The sequence below is a fragment of the Tachypleus tridentatus genome, chromosome 13, assembly GCF_004210375.1.
Source record: "Tachypleus tridentatus isolate NWPU-2018 chromosome 13, ASM421037v1, whole genome shotgun sequence".
NCBI lineage: Eukaryota > Metazoa > Arthropoda > Merostomata > Xiphosura > Limulidae > Tachypleus > Tachypleus tridentatus.
Window position 1 is genome coordinate 133,367,887 of NC_134837.1, and position 25,100 is coordinate 133,392,986.

Below are 25,100 nucleotides of genomic sequence, written 5' to 3' on the forward strand. Positions count from 1 at the left end.
ACTACTTCTTTACAATGACCCTGCAGCATAGTTTTTATTGCAAAATGTTCATTGTAGAGTTTCATGCCCAAAGCACATCACTTTTCCCTGTCTGTTTCTCGTAATTTATTTAATGTAAGAATCAAAGGCTTTTAAGCGCTTATTTTTATAATCGGTCGTAGAGAAATGTATGGGTGCTGCATCCGACAGTTTAATTGATATATTCACTCTATAGCTGCTTGTAACGTGTGAAGGTTGACTGGATGGAAATTCTTCTTGAATGTGAAGCATATTGTTGAATGAGAACATACCAGCTTTCATCATGGGCCTTTACGTTTGTGGATTCACACCTGTTACACGACGTCGCTCTTCGCTTCTCACGCCAAGGGTCAACTTATTTTAGGTCTTTTTCTGGATGTTCCTGACTTTCCACGTTAATACATATTCACGTGTTTTCCAATAACATGAAGTAAAAAAAATATTCTCATCTTGACATTCAAAATTTCTTATCTGAATACATCTTTATCTGAGTGTATAAATATTCTGCATCTGAAAGAGCTATTACTTGACCTTCCCGAAAGCGCCCAACTATTGGAAGCATCATGTAAAAATTTAGTTTTAATATTTACTGTTGCTGTTGCATGTTTTGCTGGCTGGTATGAACGTTCTTAACCATCTGATTTAGTTTATTTTGTATTTCACGAAAAGCTACACGAGGGCTATCTTCGCTAGTCGTCCGTAATATAGTAGTGATAGACTGGAGGGAAGGCTGATAGACAAGACCAACTACCTCCATTTCTTGGGCTACACTTTTTCCAGCGAATAATGCAATTGATTACTCACTTTACTACACCTATATGGTGATGTGGATTCGAATCCACGACCCTCAGCTTGGGAATCGAGCGTCTTAATCATCAGGCTATGTCAGGCTTAAATGATTATATAAGAATCATCAGTGCTTTCTGCAGCTGCTATCTGTATAGGTATTTCTTTGAAATCGTGCATTGAGAAATGAATAACTTAATCGGTTTTCATCGTCTTTATTTGTTAATAAAATTCGGGATTTTTTCTCTGTGACGTTTTGTTGTTTGTGTGTTTTTTTTTTAACACGTAAAACGCAACCGCTAAAGTTTTGCTTTATATTCTTTACATTTCTTAACCGGAATGTTCATTTTGAAAATTGTTGTATCTGTGATGTTTTTACACTAATTTTTGGAAAGGAAAGTAGAAAAATATCTTTAAATTTGTTTGTTTTTTAATTTCGCGCAAAGCTACACGAGGGCGATCTGTGCTAGCCGTCCCGAATTTAGCAGTGTAAGACCAGCTGGTCGTCATCACTCACCACCAGCGCTAGGGCTACTCTTTTATCAACGAATAGTGGGATTGACCGTTACAGTATAACGCTCCCACGGTTGAAAGGACAAATATATTTGGTGTGACGGGGATTTGAACCTGCGACTCGGCCTATACAAGAAAGGCAATAATAAACTCAGTTGAACCACTTTCTGTTTCAGAAAATAAAAAGGAATACATCTTTGAAGGAGGAGATATTTATTCAAGTGTTTTGAGCAGATAGTTAAAACGTTTTGTGTAATTTAATTTGGGAATGATGTTTATTTATTAAATAAAAACAGAGTTACTTACAGTCGGTTGAAGACTAAAAATCAGGGATTTGATTCCCCGAGGTGGACAAAGAGTAAATAACCCAACAGTTAGCTTTCCGCTAAAATCAAAAACCGAACAGAAATGGTGAATGACTTTTTTACGTGTTGCTTTAATATAGCTCTAGTCGTAACTTACAAAAGTAATTAAATATTTTACATGATATAAGTGTGTTTATCTAGGATGTGTTATTCCTAGTGATGTACTGTCTAAATTACAAGTATTTATCTAGGATGTGCTATTCGTAGTTATATATTGTATAAATCACAAGTGTATTTATGTAGGATGTGTTATTTGTAGTTATGTACTGTCTAAATTATAAGTGTGTTTACCTAGAATGTGTTATTCGCAGTTATGTACTGCCTACATCACAACTGTGTTTATCTAGGATGTGTTATTCGTAGTTATGTACTGTATAAATCACAAGTGTTTATCTAGGATAAGTTATTCGTAATTCGTAGTAATGTACTGTCTAAATCACAAGTGTGTTTATCTAGGATAAGTTATTCGTAGTTATGTACTGTCTAAATCACAAGTGTGTTTATCTAGGATAAGTTATTCGTAGTTATGTACTGTCTAAATCACAAGTGTGTTTATCTAGGATGTGTTATTCTTAGTTATGTACTATCTAAATCACAAGTGTATTTATCTAGGATGTGATTTTCGTAGTGATGTACTGTCTAAATCACAAGTGTTTTTATCTAGTATGGGCTTTTGTAGTGACGTACTGTCTAAATAACAAATTTGTTTATCTAGGATATTCCTTTCGTAGTGATGTACTGTCTAAATCACAAGTGTTTTTATCTAGTATGGGCTTTTGTAGTGACGTACTGTCTAAATAACAAATTTGTTTATCTAGGATATTCCTTTCGTAGTGATGTACTGTCTAAATCACAAGTGTTTTATCTAGTATGGGCTTTTGTAGTGACGTACTGTCTAAATAACAAATTTGTTTATCTAGGATATTCCTTTCGTAGTGATGTACTGTCTAAATCACAAATTTGTTTTCACAAGAAATGTATTTCTTTTCAGTATATAATTGTAAAGAATGTCCTTTCAATATATAACTGTACAGTATGTCCCTTCACTATATAACTGTACATAGTGTCCTTTTAATATACAACTGTGCATATGTGGTTTACTGCGATATAGAACTATACAAAATAATTCTCCACAATATAGAACTGAACTTGGAATTTCTCTGCAATACAGGATTATATATAGAAGTCTCCCTAAAGTACAATTGTTTGTTTGTTTTTTGAATTTCGCGCAAAGCTACACAAGGGCTATCTGCGCTAGCCGTCCCTAATTTAGTAGTGTAAGACTAGAGAAAAGGCAGCTAGTCATCACCACCCACCGCCAACTCTTGCGCTACTCTTTTACCAACGAATAGTGGGATTGACCTTCACATTATAACGACCCCGCGAAAAGGGGCAAGTATCTTTGGTGCGACCGGGATTCGAACCAGCAACCCTCAGATTGCGAGTCGAACGCCTTAACCCATCTGTCCATGCTGGGCCCTCCTGAAGTACAAAACTATAAATAGGAGTCTTTTAATACTAGAAATAAACGGCCTTATAACCCTGAATTGCTATTTTTATTTAATTGAACACTCAACGTTTCGTTTTACAGTTTCTTCACTTCCACTAAAACACAGAGTATTTGAAGCATTGTATTGTCAGTTGCGTTTATTTTTACTATTAAAATGTCTTCTATGTACCAATACACTACTGAATTTAAATAACTAGCAGGAACACCGACCTACAGGCGGCTGTTTCTGCTAGTAATTACTGATAGTAGTAATCGTTCCTCATCGAAAAGGTTTTTGGAAAAAAAGAACATTTTTCTAAAAAAAATGATTTTTTTTTCTTGAGAAGTGCTGAACAGATAAACTGTCCGTATTATCATCTTCAGTCGTACACAGTTCATTTCATCGAAATTATTCAATGTAATGTTTTTATATATTAAAAGTGGTACCGTTTACGAAAAATAACAGGATTGTAAAGAACTCCAGTTTCTCAGTACTACATTTAAAAATTAATCTAATAAATATATAATAAAACCTTCAATTACAGTCCTAGTAAAACTCGTGTTCTTGTTGTGAAGATGGTACTTTTGTTTCAAACTGTGTGACGTTATAAAAAAAATGGTTGTTACATATACCGTAGTTATGTGAACCTTGAATACCCTAAAGTGTGCATTTGTTATGGATTTTTGTGGTACCACTCATTAGGTTTTGGTCACATACATAGATGCTGAGATAGACGTTACGTCTATTGTAGTAAAAAGATAGGATTTTTCCTCCGATAGAGAACTACATGAAGGTGTTTCCCTTCAGTATCTCGGCGCAAAATATATGGCCCGGCGTGGCCAGGTGGTTAAAGCACTCGACTCATAATCCGAGTGTCGCGGGTTCGAATCTACGTCACACCAAACATGCTCGCCCTTTCAGCCATGGGGGCGTTATAATGTGACAGTCAATCCCACTATTCGTTGGTAAAAGAGCAGCCCAAGAGTTGGCGGTAGGTGTTGATAACTAACTGCCTTCCTTCTAGTCTTACACTGCAAAATTAGGAACGGCTAGCGCAGATAGCCCTTGTGTAGCTCTGCGCAAAATTCAAAACAAACCAACCCAAACCCTGCAGTATATAACCAGAGCTTGATAAGTACGAATTAGTGTACAATGCGTAACTATATGGATTTAGTGTATATGTGTGTTTCTTACAGCAAAGCCACATCTAGCGATATGCAGTGTCCAACGTTGTCAATCCACACACCTACCACTGTCCCAGCAAGAGACACGAAATTGGTAACAGAAGTATTACGATAGGTGGTAAATGTGGTATATAAAGGGTGGTACAGTAGATGGTAGAGTAGTATATAAAGGACGTTACAGAAGTGTCAACAGTAATATGTGTATGATGGATATTAAAGTAGATTATAACAGTTGTATATCAAAAGTATTGCGGTAGGTGGTAACAGTGGCATATCAAGGGTATTACGGTAGATGATACAAGTGGTAGATAAATGATATCAGTAAATGGTAACAGTAATATATTAAAGGTATTAAGATAGATAGTTAAAGTGATAAATAAGGGTATTACAGTAAGTGTTAAAAGTGGTATATAATGGCTATTACGATATATGTTAAGTTTACATCATAATACGTGCATTTTTTGTGAAATGTAAGGGGAACAAATACCCTCTCATGCCCCTTTCTGCGGGCGCCCATGTAAGATTCTAAACATAAACCTTGCTCTCATGTATAAATGGTTCGTTTTATAACTAACTTGAACAAAATATAATTTTTCTTTAGATTTGTGGGTTTTCCGCTCTGTAAATGGTTACCTTTGTGAATACCGAAACATGCAGACTAGTTATATTAATCTAGAGGTTTTCCCTTGACTTGATTCCTTCCAACCCTTAGTAAACTGTACAGAGAACTCAGTCCAGTTCTTGGCATTTTTTTTTTTTATCTTTTAGGGCTGAAAGATAAGCGGGGACGCTCAGAAAATGTTGAGATTAAAGTTTATTCATTAGGTGAATAATAGTAAATGTTGACGTAACGGCTGAAACGTAGAGTAGCTATATTAGACTTTACTAGCAGGATTGGAAGATTGTTAACACGTGGTTGTTAAGCGAGTAACTAGGCTAGAGTAAATGGTGAGCGTGGCAGATAAAGTGAAATGAAAGATATGAGTTTCGAACTGAAAACACGAAGTCACTGTGAGGCAGAAGAAGACTCAAAGTGTTGGTAAATAAACGAAGGATGTGACGAAGACATCCAGTTCCAATGTTAACCACATTCTTATTAGGTTATACTAAGAGTCTGAACTGATTTGTAATTCTGGTTTTTTTCTTGGAACATTCTCTTGTTATTTGTATTTTTGTCCTTGAAAGGTGGAAGAAGAAGAAACACAAAGGTTTGTACACATTAGATTGAAATAGAACATCTTGAAATTGTCTTGACTGGTGAGAAGTCGATAGTAAGGCTGAGAAAAGTCTGCTATCTTCTACGACGGTCTAATGATTAGAGGACGGGAAGAGGACATTTTGGTCGAACTCAGCATCGCATACGAAAGTTGTCTGGATAATGAACGAAGAAATACGTGAAAGTTTTCCTTGCTTTCTTGGAAATGGGTGTCTGAGATTCACGATTCGATGTTTGTAAGGTATTGGTGAATGTTGAAGCGTGAGTTAGTGATAGTTGAATCTGTGTGGGTTGAGTCTTCATCATATTCAGGTGGGATCTGGGTGAACTTATCTGTGAGTTCAGGCTGCTTTTCAATTTGTGAAGTCCGCGTGTCATGTCTTTTGAGCGTGCCTTTTGTTTGGATGTTTCTGGGCAAGTGCAGTTTGAATGAAGATGGCGGGTGTTCCCGGGGCTGCCTTTGGTGATTAACTGACTCATGTTAGATGAGCTAAGGTTTGGATTGAAATACTAAAGAAGTGAGGGCGTCGTCTTGTTTTTCTCTCTCTAAAATGCAAGAAAAAGTAAAAAAAATTCAACTGAGGTTTGGGAAGCTGTCTCATTCTTGACATAGTAGGTCGATTGGTCATTGGTTCTGGAATTAATACGATATACTACGTAAATGGAGTAGCCAGGTGTAGTTATAGTACGGAGGATACATATTCAGGTGAAATCGACTGATCGACGCCCCAAAGAAATACGGAGAAAAAATTTGAGTTAATTCTGGGAGGATTACAGATAACTGGTGGAGCCGACTCCCAGAGGGAACATACGAAATTCAGGTCTTTATGGGTGAGGAGTTCAATTAAAGTTCCTTATTTTCACAGGGTACTTGTTTTGGTAAGGTCAAAGCAGCCTTTAGCTTGAGCTTTCACAGGAAGATGTTGATCCGGTTAAGGAAGAAATAGTTCTGGATCCCTCCCATGATAACGGGTATATATTGTCAAGTTAGGTTTCGAAGGTTGTCTTCTTTGCTCGATCGAGGAGAGTAAAACTGGACGTCTTTGTAGGTTTGCAGTTAATCGTTAACTAAAACCTGCTTGTAACCCCGCAAAATAAGTAAATACTTAAAATTTACAAAAAATCCATTGATTTCCCCCGTCTTGACACTGTCTTATAAATAATTCCACTTGGTTGTATAGAAAAGGTGGAGCAGTGGCAGAACAGAAAACGATTTGTATTCATAAAATCTCGCATTGGTCGCATAAAAGGAAGGGAAAAGATGGCCATCTACGTTCCGAGATGTATCATAAAATATATGTACAGTCGTAAATCAGACCAAACAACCTGTCGCGAGGGCAATATTACAGTTTCGTGGTTTTGTAATGGGTGCATTCACTCTTGTAAGGTTAGTTTCTCTCAGAGATCGGCTGTGCTTATGGCGTGGAAACTTATATTGACTCATTTTATAGGGTTCTTTACTTTGTTTCTTCACAGTTAAATATACAACTCCATATAGCATTAGTGCTAAGACTAGTTCTCACAACACGAGAAGTTTCATATTTATCAGTTTTTGTGCCAAGGGAGTTTGATAACATCGTAGCTTGTTCGTTTTGTTTTGTTTTCTGCCCTTCTGAAACTGCGTGATAATTGAAGTCAGAGATAAAACGTCAAGAATGGTATATTTTATACAACGATTGCAATTGAAATAAATACTTGCGGCAACAGATGTACTTAAAATTTATACATTTCAGAAACAAAAGCCAGGACGGATTTAATACAGGCATCGTGATGTCATAAATGAAAAAAACTGATAATTTTAAGAGAAATAGTGTAATTAAATTTACTAACAAGTGCTGTACCCGCTACTAGTATCGAAACCCAGTTCAAAGCGTTATAGGCCTTTGACTTCAAGCTGAGCCATTGGGAAGCCGGAGAACTTTGGCGTGTTATGAATCACGAGAAAATATTTTTACGTATAATTATGGGGCTGTACATGGCTTGTAGGTACCGTGCTCCGTATTCCGTTGCCGCAAGAACGCGATCCGCAAATTGGACTGTCGGTTTGTGAGAGGAATAGTGGTCAAATCTCTCTATTCGGGGGGAAAAAAATCCACGCGTTGGTGATGACTGCTGTCGGCCAATGCTCTTCCGTCTAGTGTCTGCACTGTATTAGTTCAAAATTAGGGACGGCTATACGCAGATAGCTCTTTATATAGCTGAAACAAGTAAACAAGAAAGTATAATGTATACCGTATTCGATAATATATATATATATATGTGTGTGTGTGTGTTTATGAATGGAAATAATTAAAGTAATATTATCAAAGTAAAAACTTTTCACTGGGCAGAGTTGTCGCTTAGTGATGTAATTTTATCTCATGCATTTCCAATAATTATCGTGTTATTTCCCACCTTTTCCCCAAACATACATAAGTTTGTGAAAATAGATCAGTGAAGAAATATATATAAACACACACACATACCGTATTACTTCGAATTTCAGATGCACCTTTTTTTTTACATTTTTCTGAACTGAAAATAGGGTGTGTCTTAAATTCAAGGTATTATTTTCACTCTTCAAAAGTCTCAAAAACATCATTTTTTCTCGAACAACAAAGATTTTCGAAAAACTCGTGCATTAACAAACAGATTGAACTATATTTTAAGAACTTTGCTCAGTTTGTTTGTTTGCTTGTTTTTGAATTTCGCACAAAGCTACTCGAGGGCTATCTGTGCTAGTCGTCCCTAATTTTGCAGTGTAAGACTAGAGGGAAAGCAGCTAGTCATCACCACCCACCTTCAACTCTTTGGCTACTCTTTTACCAACAAATAGTGGGATTGACCGTCACATTATAACGCTTCCATGGCTGAAAGGGCGAGCATGTTTGGTATGATGGGGATTCAAACCCGTGATTACGTTTCGAGCGCCTTTACCACCTGGCCATGCCGTCAGACTGAGTTAGGGATCTTATTCTATTTGATTTATTTATTAGAAGTTTATTGGTCTCATTTTTAAAAATAAGTACAGAAGATGAAGTTAGGCACTATTGAAACTAAATTACCAAATTTTGAGTTTTTTGTATTTTATAAATTTAATCATAAAACCTCAAGGGATCAGTTTGTGATATTTCTGTTGGATTAATAAATATTTGAATAGATTTTTTTCTGCAGTTTATTCAAATGAAAATCATATTTATATATCTTGACTAGAATTTGCTCATAATTGAAAGTAACGTTACAACCTATAGGGATTATCGCATATATTTGAAAAGATGAAGGATTAATTGATCAAAGATAATTTATTGAGAAACTTCATCAACAAGAGAGTGTGTGTACTTCTGCGTACGCCGCTTATCCCCAGATGAGTAAGTTTACAGAAGAACACATTAGGTAGCCCAATGTAGCTTTGCTATAAAAAAAAAAACAAATGAACGAAATCAAAATGTACACCACAAAGATGGATTATAGTATTCATTATAGTATTCTTTTCAAACATTTGTTTTATGTACAGTCAGTACTCTTGAATATTCGGTGTGACATAAAAAATTATCCTTGCTGAACGAGTTTGATAAGCGTGATTCGGCGAACAAAAAGTTCTGATGTTTGGTTCGTGTCAATAATAATTGATTTTTTTTGTTCGTACGATGTTTCCCAGATACTAGCACGTTCCAGATCTCATTATTTTCGACTTAAGTGAACTTAACTGAAATCGATTTATTTGGGATTCATTAATAAATAACAAATTGGAAACCATCACTGTCGTTCATTCAGAGTTGGGGGACTTATTCTGTAAAACATTCTGTCTGTTTGTGTGTTTGAGGGGATGCACTCGGCATTACTGTACACACCAAATATTGGAGCGATTTCTTGAAAGACTTAAGTTTTCAGTACGGTGCAAAGTATCTTATGCAAGTTTGTGGTCATCATGATGTAGCCCGAGAAAGTACTGTTTACTATATCGATTGTTTTAAAATTTCTGTACTTGAATTTACCTAAATGATATTTTTATGGCATTCTCTGAAATGGCGTTGCAGAATACTTCGATTTTGTAAAGTTCACATTCTCGGACGAAAATAGTTCAACATTTTTTTATTTTTAACATAATTTTTTATCACATTCAATCGTTATTATTTGTTTATGGACACTTAATCCTTGTTTTATCAGGATCTCTACTTTTTTATTAGCGGATTTCAATAAGATTTTCTCAAGGAACAGCAAGTAGGCTTGTTTGTTTCTTTGTTTTGAATTTCGCGCAAAGCTACTCAGGGGCTATCTGCGCTAGCTGTCCCTAATTTAGCAGTGTAAGACTAGAGGCAAGGCAGATAGTCGTTATCACCTACCGCCAACTCTTGGGCTACTATTTTGCCAACGAATAGTGGGACTGACCGTCACATTATAACGCTCTCACGGCTGAAAGGGCGAGCATGTTTGGTGCGACGGGGATTCGAACCCTCAACCCTCAGATTACAAGTCGAACGCCTTAACTCACCTGGCAAGTAGGCTACTTTTGATATTATCGAAATGTAAAAGTTTGTTGAGAAAAGTTTTCAAATTTGGATATACGCGCTGATAGGTTTCACCTGGTCATGGATTTAGATAAAGTACAAAAGCTCGAGGCAAGTAGATGTAAGAAGTTGTAGTTTTTAGTTTATCTTTATGTTTTTCTTAGTTTCTTTAACTTAAATTTATGATGGGTCATGTTTAGTTATCAGTTTGTCAAATAATTTTCTCTTCTGTTTATACAGTGTTAGAATATTATATTTAATGTACATTTATAAACCTTTAATAACTGGGATTGTATATAAACAATAAACATTAAAACAGAACTAAAATCAAACAGTTATTTTCCATTATCAGTTCTAGTTTTCAACATTAGCTTACAACAGATATTGTCTGTGGTCATAGCACCTGAATGCGTTTGGGATATTTCATCAATCAGACAAAATCCAAACGCTGATTTTTATTTTATATTAAGTTCATTATTTTTTTACAGCGCTGATTTAATCGCCTATTGACACTTAACGTAACTGATAATATTATAGCTATATATGTATGATTGTGATTGGTTTATATAGTAATATCAAATGAGGTTGTACTATTTGGCCTTTCCTTTCTTCTCTAAATTCTATGCCAATATTAATTTTAAGATGGGTTGGGAAATCTACAAAAGATGTGGTGATTGATTTAAACATATGAAAAGTTTTTGACTTAATTATCAACTAACAGGCTTAAAATTCTAAAGTATGAGGTGATTTTTAGTTTTTCTAATTCTAAAATATACAATATATTTGAGATTTCTTAAGAATAAGTCAGTTGCTGGTATTATTAAAAATAGCTACTAACTTAGTTCACAAATGCCGAAAAATTTTACTTATAATTTTAAAAAATTACACATTAATTTTTTCAGTGTATATAAACGTTTAAAAATATTTCATCGTTTTCTTACCCTTAAAATTTCTGTTCTGAAGTTACAAAACTGTGGTGTTTCTTAGCGCAGTTGATCAGAGTTCATAACAAAAGTGATACGTGCACTTCTTAGACACCTCGAAGACTCAAAAAAAAAAAAAAGGTGACTCAATGACAAAAAAAAGATGACTCAGCGAAGACGGTTCGTGACTCCTTGATTTTGTGATTAGGCAAAGCATTCATTAATTTAAGCCTTTATTATAACAGTAAATCAATGCGTTTAAATTGAAGACCAAGCGAGATTGGCAGAATTTGTACACCTAAAAATATACCCCGGCATGGCCAGGTGGTTAAGGCACTCGACTTTTAATCCGAGGGTCGCGGGTTCGAATCCCCGTCACACCAAACATGCTCGCCCTTTCAGCTCTGGGAACGTTATAAAGTAACGGTCAGTACTATTTGTTGGTAAAAGAGTAGTCCAAGAGTTGGTGGTGGGTGGTGATGGCTAGGTGCCTTCACTCTACTCTCTAAATTAGAGACGGCTAGCGCAGATAGTCCTCGTGTAGCATTGCGCGAAATTCAAACCAAACGTAAAAATATAGAACGAAAAATGATTATATTTTTCTGAATGTTACAGAAAAAATAACTAGGTAAATTAAACAGCATGAAGCGACAGTTAGGTGAAAAAAAGTATTACTATAACAAACAACCTAATATTGTTATATTCAATTATTCAAAGAACATTTTGAGTAATATTGTAAAGAAAGTTTTAGCTCGTGGTTTGAAATTTAGCATCCCTAATAGGCTTAAGTTTGAAAATATTTTTCTCAGCTTTAGAAGTTCATGCATTTAATGCACATCAACGAGTTCGCTTTAAATCCGGTCGATCTTTAACAGTATTATTACTCAAATTAGTGGTATAGCTCTGACTGCTTTTAATAATTATAATTGTGAAGTTTTAAAATGTATTACTTTGAGCTCTGAATGATTCACAGCTTTAACGAACTTTACTAAAAATAATACTATTGTCATTTCTAAATATGATAATGAAAGCAGCTGGTCATCACCATTATCGCCAACTGTTGGGATACTCTTTTGCCAACGAATAGTGGGATTGAACGTCTTATTATAACGCCCACATGGCTAAAAGGGCGAGTATGTTTGGTGTGACGGGGATTCGAATCCGCGACCCTTACATTATGCGTCGAGTGCCTTAACTACCTGGCCATGGTGGGTCTGCTTAAAAACTGCATATGATGATTGTAATGCCGTGTTTTGGTCCTTAAATCCGAAATAAAAAACAAAACAAAAACTGTTTGTAACAATTACGTGTAAACACAACTCACGTTTGTCTGAGATACACCCTTTTAATTGATCTTTTACTGGAGAGACTCTCTGAAGGATAATGAACAAAACAAACACCTTTAGTAAATGAAGTGAAAAATGCCGAGTTCAGGTATATAGTGGCTAGTGAGCCGAACTGCAAATGCACAGATTCATGGTTCGTGTCCTTTTGTCGAAGATAGATTCTCCGCACTTTTGGTGCCATGCTGGGTTCTTCTGACTAGCTTTCGCTCTCTTTGTTCTGTCAGTTTAATATTACGGAGAAAACCCTTTGTGTAGCTTCAAACAAACATTTAGAGCCTGTTTTCAATATAGACACAAAAGTAAATCTCCTGCTAATCGGCTGTTTTTAGATGTTGTCTCAGTCGAGAGAAACTTTTTAAAATGCAAGATAAGCTAAAATGCACAAATGAAGTATCTAATTCTTCGATAACGTTAGACTGATGACTCATCGTGCCCAGAGGATTACGTCAGACTTACGCGAGGTGTGTTCGCGATCTCGGGCTTACGCTTCTGGCTCACGGTCTACAGTTGTATCTGACTGAAAAATATTGAAATGTGCTTATTTAGGATCGTCCAGTCTACGTAATTTCAATGCTAAATTTCTGAGTTCGATTCCTCGAAGTGGACACAGCAGATAGCTCAATGTGTCTTTGCTCTGACACAAACAAATAAATACGGGACATTCGAATCGCAGCAACGTAATGAAGTAATTAATATCTTTGGTTGCACTTCTCGGCGTCTAAACAACTTAGCTCATTCTATATATCATATCTCAATCTCCCCTCGTTTGCCCCCTGTCTTCAGCATGCGTCAAACCCTTCTTTGAAAAACATTTCAGAATTCTTCGCAAAATCGCACGAAAACTAACTATCCACAGCCGTTTTAAATTTGTAACCGAAACGGCCAGAGGAAGGTGGATAGTCAGTAACACCCATCGCCAACTCTTGGACTACTCTTGTTTATCCTAATAGTGTGGCTTGATCGTCACTATTATAGCTCATCTCCCCGACACAAAGTGCGGGAACGTTTTTTGCTGAAACGGGACGCAAGCATTGATTCCCGGATTCACAATTTGGGCACGCTTACCTGTGGGCCACGCTCAGAGCTAGACCCAAGTTATGACAGATAAAACATAAATATACACCAGTCATTTTGTGATGATTTACTGTTGCTGATATTGTCGTTAGAAGTACTGTCATTAGTGGATAATTTATCACGTGTTTTTTCACAGGGGTGTGTCCATGGTGAGCATCAATCTCGCTAACGTCGACATTGACCAGTGTTCTGAAGACGAAGGGATGTTTGCTGGTACACACAAGTGTGAGACTGAAACAACAGAGGTAAGCTGTGTAAGTGTTGGATCGGTTTTTTCATTCCACCTGATTCGTACCCTCAGGGCTCCCGAAAAGTGACATAGGACGTTACATTTGACTCCCTATGTAACGCCTCGATGTCTTACCCGTACGTCAAACAGGAAAATATAATTGCAGATATGCTAACTGAAATTTAAGGATAATGACAGTGCACTGCTAAAAATCTGGTTTCGGTATCCTCGGTGGTCTGAGCACAGATAATCCATTTTGTTGCTCTTTGCTTCACAACAAGTAAACAGGATGGCAATGCAGAGTTTTTACCTTTGCAAAAAAAAAAAAAAAAAAAGTTTGCTCAGAAAATTTAAGGCGACAGTATTAACAATAACGTGAACGACATAGAAAGTACCTTTTAAAGTATTTTTCATTGTTTAACTTGGTCATAAAAGGTGCTGTTATGGTTGTACATGTGTTCTATCGACTCATACAAATTGCAAAAAACTTACCACGATGACGAATAAGAATTTATTATTTCTTATCTGTTTTTTATTACCTTTAAGAAGGGAAGTCTAAGACCGAGTGGGACACGAATCCGAAAATGCTTTAGCAAGTGCCCTGAGCTTTTGCTTGATAAACAGAGCCTCAGGTTTGAGTCCAGCCCCATCTCGGTTATCACTTCTAATATAAAATTTTGAACTCCATTTACAAATGTACTTAGATCTAGTAGACATCTAGAAAGCTGAAAAGCCTTGTATTGATTGATATAGTTATCTACCATTCCATCTTTTTGCTTATTTTTTATTATCATCAATTTGTGGCGATTTGTAGAGCCACGTCTTTTGACGAACTTAGTTAATGGTTCATCTTTAATGACTAACTCTCTTATTTGAAAAGAACTCCTGAGAATTCTCTAGCAGTATTAAAAACGGCAAACATTTGTTTTTACAATAACATTTTGAAATATACAAGTTTTGAACTTTTGCCATCGAACTCTCTCTAGAGGACATTAGTGATACTACACGAACATGCAAACGAGCAGCATTCTTTTAAATAATGAAAACATAGCTTTCATCTGATGTGAACCAGAATAATCAGTGGCTTAGTGGGCTTATAGCGCTGAAAATCCACAGTGGGCTCAGTACGGATGGCCCATTGTGTAGCTTTGCGCTTCCAACAAACAAATAAACCCAGTAAGTTAACATTATTTCCCTTCAGCTTGCTATTTAGCCATGGAGGAGATCTCTGATTTGTGTTATGTTGTACATCTTTCCTTTTATATGTGGTAATATTTGGATTTCCACTTGTCACCACACATCTTGAGTTTATAAAAAATTGAAAACAAAAAGTACCAAATACACAAATTACTGTCTTACATCTGAGGTAACATGAGAACAAGTGTGATAAAATTTATATATGTGAAAACGGCTGGTATGGGTTGACCTATACTATATAAAAACAACACTGGCAAACACCACACCAACATTATTTATAAAATACAATGTGATAACTGCCACGACTTCTATACTGGAGAAACAAGTAGAAAAATGGAAACCAGATTCAAAGAACATAAAAAGTCACCTTCACACGTTTTCGAACACTGCAAATCAAATAAACACAACATAACCATAGAAGACATCCAAATACTAAATAAAGAAACAAACATAAACAAACGCAAAATTAAAGAAGCCTTACTTATACAACAACTCACGCCCAAAATAAACTAATACAAAGGAACACCTTTATATCTATATTAATAAGTATAATACAAGATCTAAGCATGCCCTCTACATTCCTACACTTAATTACAGAACCGACTTCAAACATGTGGTCAGCTATCGGTCAATTACCTCTTTCTTTCTTTGTGAATCTGACGATGACCGAAGAAGGTCGAAACATTGTTTGCTCCTCTACATAGAGCTTTCTCTATCCATACCAGCTGTTTTTACATATATATTTTTCTCTAAAAGTGGGTTTTCTCGTCATCACGGATTGTGATGAACTTTATTCTTCTCTTTCATTTACTTAATTTATGACAATAGTGTTTGAACCCAATACAACACTTGTTTCAATATTTATTGTTAGTTCTCGTGAATGATCGGAATGAGAAATGGAGACTTCAGAAATGTTTGTCACGTCGACGAGAGATCAAGTATGGTATGTCCACGGGCAGCATATTGGAAGGTGTGTCTTTGATGTCGTAAGTGACGGACAGCTTGCGGTTTGAGACGTCTAATGGATTCAGTGTCTACATTGTTATATGTGATTAACATCCTGCAGTTTCAGACATTTAATGGATGGTTTGTCTATGTCGTAATTTGTGACGAACATCCTGCAGTCTCAGACGTCTGATGGATGGAGTGGCTACGTTATCATATGTGATGAATATCCTGATGTCTTAGACATCTGATGGATGGAGTGTCTACGTTGTAATATGTGATGAACATCCTGCAGTCTCAGACATCTGATGGATGGTTTTTCTGCGTTGTAATATGTGACAGACAATCTGCAGTCTAATACGTGTAATGAATGGCGTGTTTACATCATAATATGTGACGAAGTACCTGCGGTATGAGACGTTTAATGGATGGCGTGTTTACGTCGTAATATGTGTCAAACATCCTGCAGTCAGAGACATCTGATGGATGATACATCAATAGGCTTATCTAACGAAACCATATAACACGCACGTGACTGACTAATAATGATTTCTTGGTTCATACAAGGACTTTATAATACAGTCTAAGGAATTTAATATAGAAACTGATTGCAGTTATTTAAATAACATTTAGAACAGATTTCAAAGCCACATATTATTAAGATTTACCGTGTGAAAGACATTAAATTAGAAATACTGCACAAAAATGGCTCTAACCGCAATAAATGAATTTACTACTAATTCGATGACACTGAATTATACATACAGTTACTATAAGACTAATTATAGACAGCTCTACGCCATTAATCTTTTGTTACGTAAACGATTTTACTGTAATATGTTACTTTTTGGTTTGCTCTTCTGTAATCAATATGGAAGACTGCTGTGGTGATTAATTGTTTTCCTGTAGTCGTCTTTTTGAAGAAATTACAGGGCTTGGAAATTGGAAGTTTCAGTCTGTGCAAGTAGGCCTAAACATCAAGTCACAGACCTTCAAAGTTAAAATATAGCGATTCATATTTTCGAAATACTGACCAGAAGTAAAGACTACCCCATGAGCTGTCACTTTGAAACTATTAAGATGAGTGACTGTTGTTTTTATAACTCATAACATGTGACAAAGTAAACGTGTTTATTAACATCACGTCTCGAATCCCGGACCCTTTGATGCACAGCCTATGTAGTAGTGCCTTCAGTGGTAGTTTTATTTTCTATTTGTTATCTTTTATGCAACTCACTGGAAAGTAAAATATGGTGTCCACTCTCAATACGAAGAATTAAAGACATTGGGAAATATTCAAACATTTCCAATAAATGTTAAGATATCAATCGTTTTGTTTCTTCTTGTTGCTGTAGATCTTTGTTTGTTTTTTCTTTCAGTTTACTCTTATAATTGGAATAGAATTTTTCTTGTTTTTCGGTACATTCCTGTATCTGGGATGGGATTTTTGTTATTTATATTCCTCTGTATTCGTATATATAAAAAGTGATTTTTGTGGGTTTTTTCTAGTATATTCCTATATCTGGAATAGAATGTTTCTTTTTTTTTGTATTTCTGTATCTAGGGTGGGATTTCTCTTATTTGTTTTCCACTGTATTCATATATTTAGGGAAGGATTTTGTGTGTGTGATTTTTTCCCAGTGTATTCCTGTATTGGAAAGAGGATTTTTTTTCAGTGTATTCTGATACCTGGGATGGAAGTTCTGTTATTTGTTTTCCACTCTATTCATATATTTAGGAAAATATTTTGTGTGTGTGATTTTTTCCAGTGTATTCCTGTATTGGAAAGAGGATTTTTTTTCAGTGTATTCTGATACCTGGGATGGAATTTCTCTTATTTGTTTTTCACTGTATTCGTATATCTAAGAATGGATTTTTGTGGGGTTTTTTTTCCTAATGTATTCATTTTCTGTATTAAGAATATAGCTTTTTTCGCTGGGGGAATTCCTATGTGTGAAATAAAATGTTTCTTTTTTTCATTGCATTCCTATATCTGGGAATCGTGTTTTTCTGGAATTCCTATATCGTGTTTTGTTTTTTCAGTGTATTCCTGTATCTGGAATGGGATTTCGACGAGGAGCATACAAGTGCCAGTGTAAAGAAGGGTTCTATTTTCCTTTATCCAATAAATCTGTGGACTATTTCGAAGGCACAGAGATCGAAAGTGTTTTCGTAGCTAGCTTATTAGAAGACAATCCAAGGACGAAGGAAAACATCAGATACCCAGATAGCTTCATGTGTTTCCCATGTAAGCCTGGCTGCCCCAGCTGTGAAGACGACAGCCCATGCACCATAGAATACAACATCATTCTCAGAAGTTTTGTTCTCGGGCTTCAAAGTTTCTGCACAACTATCGCCGTAGTTCTTCTTGTTGTTGTCTTTCGACTAAGAAAGTCAAAGGTGAGAACCCATATTCGTATCGTTTGTTTGTTTCTTTGTTTTCTGAATTTCGCGTAAAGCTACATGAGGACTATCTGGACTAGCCATCCCTAAGTTAGCAGTATAAGACTAGAGGTAAGACAGCTAGTCATCTCTCCCCACCGCCAACTCTTGGTCTACTCTTTTACCAACGAATAGTGGGATTGAGCGAAATATTATAACGCCCCACGGCTGAATGGGTGAGCATGTTTTGTGTAGCGGGGATTCGAACCCGCGACTTTCAGATTACGAGTAAATAGCCCTAACCACCTGGCCATGCTGGACAATATTCGTATCATTAGAAACACGGGAATCTAATCAAGAAAAAAATCAACTTAAAAACTCATGAGGGGAAAACAACAAACCTGAGGGAGCAGTATCAAATCTGAGCTTTCGATTGGTTATTCACGTATCATATATGAAAATAGATATAAGGGATCGTTTCACTGTGTTTGATTAACTAAATATTGCGAAAGCTCAGCAAATAGAAAATATAAAAAGCTTTTATTTTATATTCTATCTTGTCAGTATCGGTAATATGAATTTCTAATTCCTACAAAATTGTAGACTTTGTAAATTTGACATCACAAACATCTAATCTGAATTAGTGCTGCATTCAGTTCATCACGTGTCACACAAAAATAGATATCAGGTGTGTTTAATATTTACTTTTAAATTCAGAAATTATATAATGTATAATATGAAAATATAACTTATTATTTACAGTGTGATTCCATACTTAAGAAGATAAATTTAAAGGATAGTAGTTCAATAAAATGTTTTGAATATAAGTCGACAAAAAAGATGACATGGCCTTTAACCAGTGACCCGTGTGGATAGTGTTAAAAACCCATAAGGAGAGAACAACAAGACTCAATATTTATTTCATTCCAAGCCTGCGACGAATACTGATGAATAATTCAGTTAAAAAACTCATAAAGGGGGTGGGGCAAGAAGAACCAATTTTTCTGTAGTTACAAATCTGAGAGAAACAAAAGATGGAATTTTATATATAAGTGGATAAAGATCTTCAGGTGGTGCAGCACCTTGAAACATAAAATGTTTAAAAGAAACAGTTATCGCTAGGCCTAGTATTCGAATCCCCATCCAACCAAACATATTCGCCCTTTCAGCCGTGGGGGCGTTATAATGTGACAGTTAATCCCACTATTCGTTGGTAAAAGAGTAGCCCAAGAGTTGGCAGTGAGTGGTGATGACTAGCAGGAATGCTAAATTAGGGACGGCTAGCGCAGATACTCCTCGTGTAGCTTTGCGCGAAATTCAAAAACAAACAAACACATAGACAGTTGTGAGTGAGATTACTTATTGCCTAAGACACATTTCTGTCCTCTGTATTGAAGAAATTACTTTATTCAAAATTGTCGTCATGATATGATGGTGATTATAAAGTCATAACCTTGTACAGCCCTTGTTTCTAATTTAGAGATAATATAAAGTAACTAACAAAAGAGCTGTGAAAAGCTGATCTAGTGAATGTGTTTGTTAACAGATTCTGTTTACATCTTCTGTTTGTCTTTGAATTATGACGAAGTAAATGTTGCCTGGCTGGCAAACAATGAGATGACATTTAATAATTTCGATTTGCCTTGGAGTTCTAAAGAGTCAACTTTTTATAGTAAGGTAACTGTTTTACTGCTGGAGTAAGTTTAAAGCTTTTCGTTCGGTGTAATTTAAGTCGCGATGAGACTGAAAATAAATAATTGGGTTAGACTGAAAAGTTTCGATTTATCATGTTACTATGAACGATACCTGATGTTATAAATGGCGGCCTGGGCTGCCCTTTTTCGCTACTTGGAGTCATAGTACACGATTCATTCGTCTGATGTAAAGGTATCTGCGCTACACGTCATTAAACGTCAAATATAGATGTAAAAACGGCTCGTTTGGGTTGAGAAAATTTTTTACGTAGAGGAGCGAACAACATTTCGACCTTCTTCAGTCATCGTCAGGTTCACAAAGAAAGAAAGAGGTAACTGAGCGGAAGCTGACCACATGATTGAAAGGGGTTGTGTGACTGAGTGCCGAATGTAGAGGGCGTGCTTAGATGTTTGAATATATAATATTAAACTATTTATTTTATTATTATTATTTATTATATTATTTTTAATATAGGTATAGAGGTATTCCTTTGTATTGGTTTATTTTGGACATGAGTTGTTGTACAAATAAGGCTTCTTTAATTTTGCGTTTGTTTATGTTTGTTTCTTTATTTAGTATTTTGATGTTTTCTATAGTTATGTTGTGTTTATTTGACTTACAGTGTTCGAAAACGTGTGAAGGTGACTTTTTATGTTCTTTGAATCTGGTTTCCATTTTTCTACTTGTTTCTCCAATATAGAAGTCGTGGCAGTTATCACATTGTATTTTGTAAATAATGTTGGTGTGGTGTTTGTCAGTGTAGTTTTTACTTTAGTTTTGTGCCTGGTTTTTGAATAAATTTGGTATTAACTGGAATGCCATATTTTGTTACTAGTTTTTGCCAAATGTTGGTTATTGTTCTGCTGATGTCGGGAATATATGGTATGCAGCAGTATATGGTTTCGTGATTTTTTGATTCGTGAGATATATTTACTGTTGTTGGTTGATTTTGCTTTCTGTTTAGGTATAATGTTTTCTACGGTTTGGGGAGGAAACTTATTAATGTTGATGAAGTATTGTTTTATTTTGTCTAATTCATCGTTAATTTTATCTCGTGAGCATAGTTTTATGGCTGTGTTTATTTGGTTTCTTAGTATGTTGAGTTTTTGTTTTGTTTCATGTGCTGAGTCCCAAGGAATGTATAGTCCAGTATGGGTGATTTTTCTGGTGGATTTCTGTTTTAGATTGTGCATTGGTTCTTGTACTTTTGAGGATAAGAAATGATATTTGATTGCTTTCTTCTTGTTTACATGTGAAGTTGATGTTGGGATGTATAGCGTTAATGCGATTGAAAAAATTAAGTGTGTGTTCGGTAGATGTGAATTCCGCAACCGTGTCATCTACATATCTGTACCAGTATAGTGGTGTTCAAACATCTAAGCACGCCCTCTACATTCCGACACTCAGTTACACAACCCCTTTCAAACATGTGGTCAGCTTCCGGTCAGTTACCTCTTTCTTTCTTTGTGAACCTGAAGATGACCGAAGAAGGTCGAAACGTTGTTCGCCCCTCTACGTAAAAAAATTTTCTCAACCCAAACGAGCCGTTTTTACTTATATATTTTTTCTACAAGTGGGTTTTCTCGACATCACTGATCATTAAACGTCAGTTTCGTTTGGCGTTGGATCCACTTGTTTTGATATCGAAATACTTTTTCAGTTGAGCATGACTGGCAGTAACAAGACGTTCAAATTGAAATCACTGTCAAACATTGAGTGTCGTTCATCAGTTTTAAACTCAGTATCTGAGATGAGATCTTGTGACCCTAGCTAAAAATGACGGACAATTCTGCTTTATACATGTGTATGTAGATTAAATTTAGAATATAAATTTTAATTATAGATGACTTCGTTAGATTAGCTGTCTAGACCGAGTGAAGAAAATGGTTTATCTTCTAGAGATTTCGCACTAGGCTTCACAAACAACTGACTATCTGCATATAGCAGTCTATATATAATTTGAGTGGATAAACTAAAGATAAGACAGTCAGTCATCATCGTCAGCTCTTGGGCTACTCTTGTCTGACTGAATAATGACAATGACAGTATAACACTGAACCACGTTTGGTCTGGTTTTATTAGTGTAATGTAATACCTGCTTTTGTTTCAGAAGTTGTAATTTGTTTATGCTCTACATACAGTGTAATGCGTATATACTAGGGCCAGCATGAAGGGTTCTACAGATCTAGTAACTCACGCCGCCCTACCTGAACTATTTGAGCAGTGCAGTGGTTGTGCCATCATTTGATAAAATGACATAGAATTGCTGAGAACCACAGTATATAACTTGATGTCTAATTCTTTATGCACATGTTGTAGGTTTGCAATCTACGTGTGCGAAATTTATTATTATTTTAAGTGTCATATTTATTTATTTTGGATAGTGGCTCAAAGTTACACAAGAGCTATCTGCACTATCCTTTCTGAAATTTGAAATACTAGGCTAGAGAGAAAGAAATTAGCTAATATTAGTCACATCTGAGTAAGCCCAAAGTGTAATTTTACAACCATCGGGATTCAAACCATAAATATCCGAAAACGCTGACCACTGGGGAATGATCTGTTCTTGATTGACTATATAGTTGTATCATATTCAAAATGTTTGAAAGTAATAACTGTGTGGATCTGTTTCAACTTACGTAATATCAAAGAACTTGAGTATGTGTTTTAACTCTTTTAATTAACGCTAGCAAAGTGGGTGCAGTGTTTTCAATGATATCTGTAACGAAATCTATCTGTGCTGTTGGGCCTAAGTGAACCAAAACTCTACGTTTCTTTGTGAGGGAAGACATAGATTTCTTTTTTCTTAAATTATAACTTATTTTTATGTACTGGATAAGAATCCTTATGATTAATAACGTTTATTAGTTCTCGTTTATTTTTGGCACATTAACCTGTTGCTGTGTATTACCTACTTCTTTATAAAATGACAGTCTATTGTTAGGCCTAGTTTTGTTATGAAATAGCAATATATCATGCCGATTCTACACTCAACTTCTTCATAATATCTCGTCATATATTTGAAATTAGATGTGTTTCTGCAAGGGTTCTCTTTCAAGAGTAAATAAAACCAAAATTAAGAGTAACAACTATTTTTATTTCTTGCTTTCGAAGTTCATATATCATGCTGTGTTGTAGCCTCAAGAGTGCATAATTCTTCTTGTGCATACGCACGTTTTAGTGACGTCACGACGGCATACATTGAAATGTTAAGCGTCTCTTTATGTGACGTCGTTTTAGCGTCTATTGACTGATTGATAGACAATACACTACTTTATTGTGGTAGAAATAAGCAGTTTACATTATCATTTACTTGTTTGATTTTTACCCGTAAAGTGTAGGGCTATGTTTTGTTAGTTTAACAAATTCGTTAATTTAAGTGTACATGTTTTATTGTTATTTGTAACAAGACGATGAATAAAAAATGTGAATCTAACCGTTGAATTCACATCTATCGGTTTTTATTTATGTACAGTTTGATATAACGCTTCACAAAGATTAAAAAAATGTTACCTTATTGAGTTACACCCAGCTGTTGAGGATCGAAATTTTGATCTAGTGTTTTCACCCAGGTCTTGAGAATGGAATTCGTTATCTACTGTTTCACACCCGTCTTAAAAATCGACCTTATGATATATTGTGTTTTACACAGGTCTTGAGAATCGAACATCTGACCTGTTCAATCTCCAACCAGTTTTATATATTAATAATTAGTGAAAACCATTTTCAGTTGAAAGTGACGAAGTTAGTAAACTTTTGATATAAATGAAAACAAAAAAGAAAAACGATCTGCCACATATTAGTTTCTTGTTTTACAAATAATTAGGAACTGTTTCGCTATTATTCCAGGTTTCAGCTATTTCATAAATTTCAAGAATAATCTTTGCATAGCTGTCGCCTTTAAGATTTATTACCCCGCTAGAGCCTAGAGTGCTAAAATGTGGATCTAGGAATCCAAAATCCGAGTCCCGTTTAAAAAGTATTCCTCAATCTGGGGGTGTGGGTGTGTTATAAGAGTAATAGTCAAATCTTACTATTCGGTCTAACAAGATAAATCCTAGAGTTGACTGTGGCTGACGTTTTCCAATTAACTACCTATTCTTTCAGTGCCTTATTAGGGATAGCTAATTCAGAAATCCTTGAATAGTTTGGCGCAAAATCCTATAAAACAAAATTTCCCGCTTAAAGTAAGACTTTTCAACCAAGATGTTTCAGCTCTCTGTTTTTCTAATTTGTACCTAACATATGTCACATATTAATTGTGTTTTTAATATTTTACGGGACACAAATTTCACTACTTCAGATCTTCCCGTTTTATACCTATATATCACATACTATTTTTATTCTTATGATTTTAGGGGCTATAGATTTGACAATATGAAACCTCTCTGTGTTGTAGCTAACAATATGTCACATTTTTTTATATATTACGATATTATGGATAACAGATTTGATAACAATCGAGATATCCCTTTTGTATCTAACAATGTGACACATTATTTGTAATCTTATGAACTTATGGGTTATAATTTTGACAAATCAACTCTCTACTTTTTGTAACTAACAATATGTCACATATTTTTTTTATATATTACGATATTATGGATAACAGATTTGATAACAATCGAGATATCCCTTTTGTATCTAACAATGTGACACATTATTTGTAATCTAATGAACTTACACATGATAATTTTGACAAATCAACTCTCTACTTTTTGTAACTAACAATATGTCACATATTTTTTTTATATATTACGATATTATGGATAACAGATTTGATAACAATCGAGATATCCCTTTTGTATCTAACAATGTGACACATTATTTGTAATCTTATTAACTTATGGGTTATAATTTTGACAAATCAACTCTCTACTTTTTGTAGCTAACAAAGTGTCACATATTCATTTTGTATTCTTACGATTATAAAGGTTATAATTTTTACAAAATGAGTTCTGTCCGTTTTGTACTTAGTAATGTAACACATTGTTTTTCTTCCTACGATTTCAGTTGTTATAGGTCTCAGGAAGAAAAACAATTAAAACAAAAAGAATAAGTAACATAACGAGTTATTTCCGTTTTACTGGTTTTCATTAACGTTATGTTACTTACTCTTTTTATTTTTATGATTTTACTGGTTATAGATTTGAAAACATCGGTCTCTCCATTTTACTATATTTCACTTAACGATATGTTAATATAATTAGGTGAAATCACCAGTTTTCTTTACAAAATAAACAGTAATTA

General features: G+C 35.2%; 1 protein-coding gene across 3 annotated transcripts in view; it reads left to right on the top strand.

Moving 5' to 3' along the window:
* Positions 1-25,100, top strand: part of LOC143240800 (metabotropic glycine receptor-like) — an 88,661-nt gene that overhangs the window by 21,561 nt on the left and 42,000 nt on the right. For 2 of the 3 annotated variants that reach the window (XM_076483878.1, XM_076483879.1), the window contains exons 3-4: positions 13,539-13,656; positions 17,817-18,173. In XM_076483878.1, the coding sequence (XP_076339993.1) occupies positions 13,539-13,656; positions 17,817-18,173 (475 nt within the window). The remainder of the gene's footprint in view (positions 1-13,538; positions 13,657-17,816; positions 18,174-25,100) is intronic. The other variant, XM_076483880.1, reaches the window with a different exon arrangement.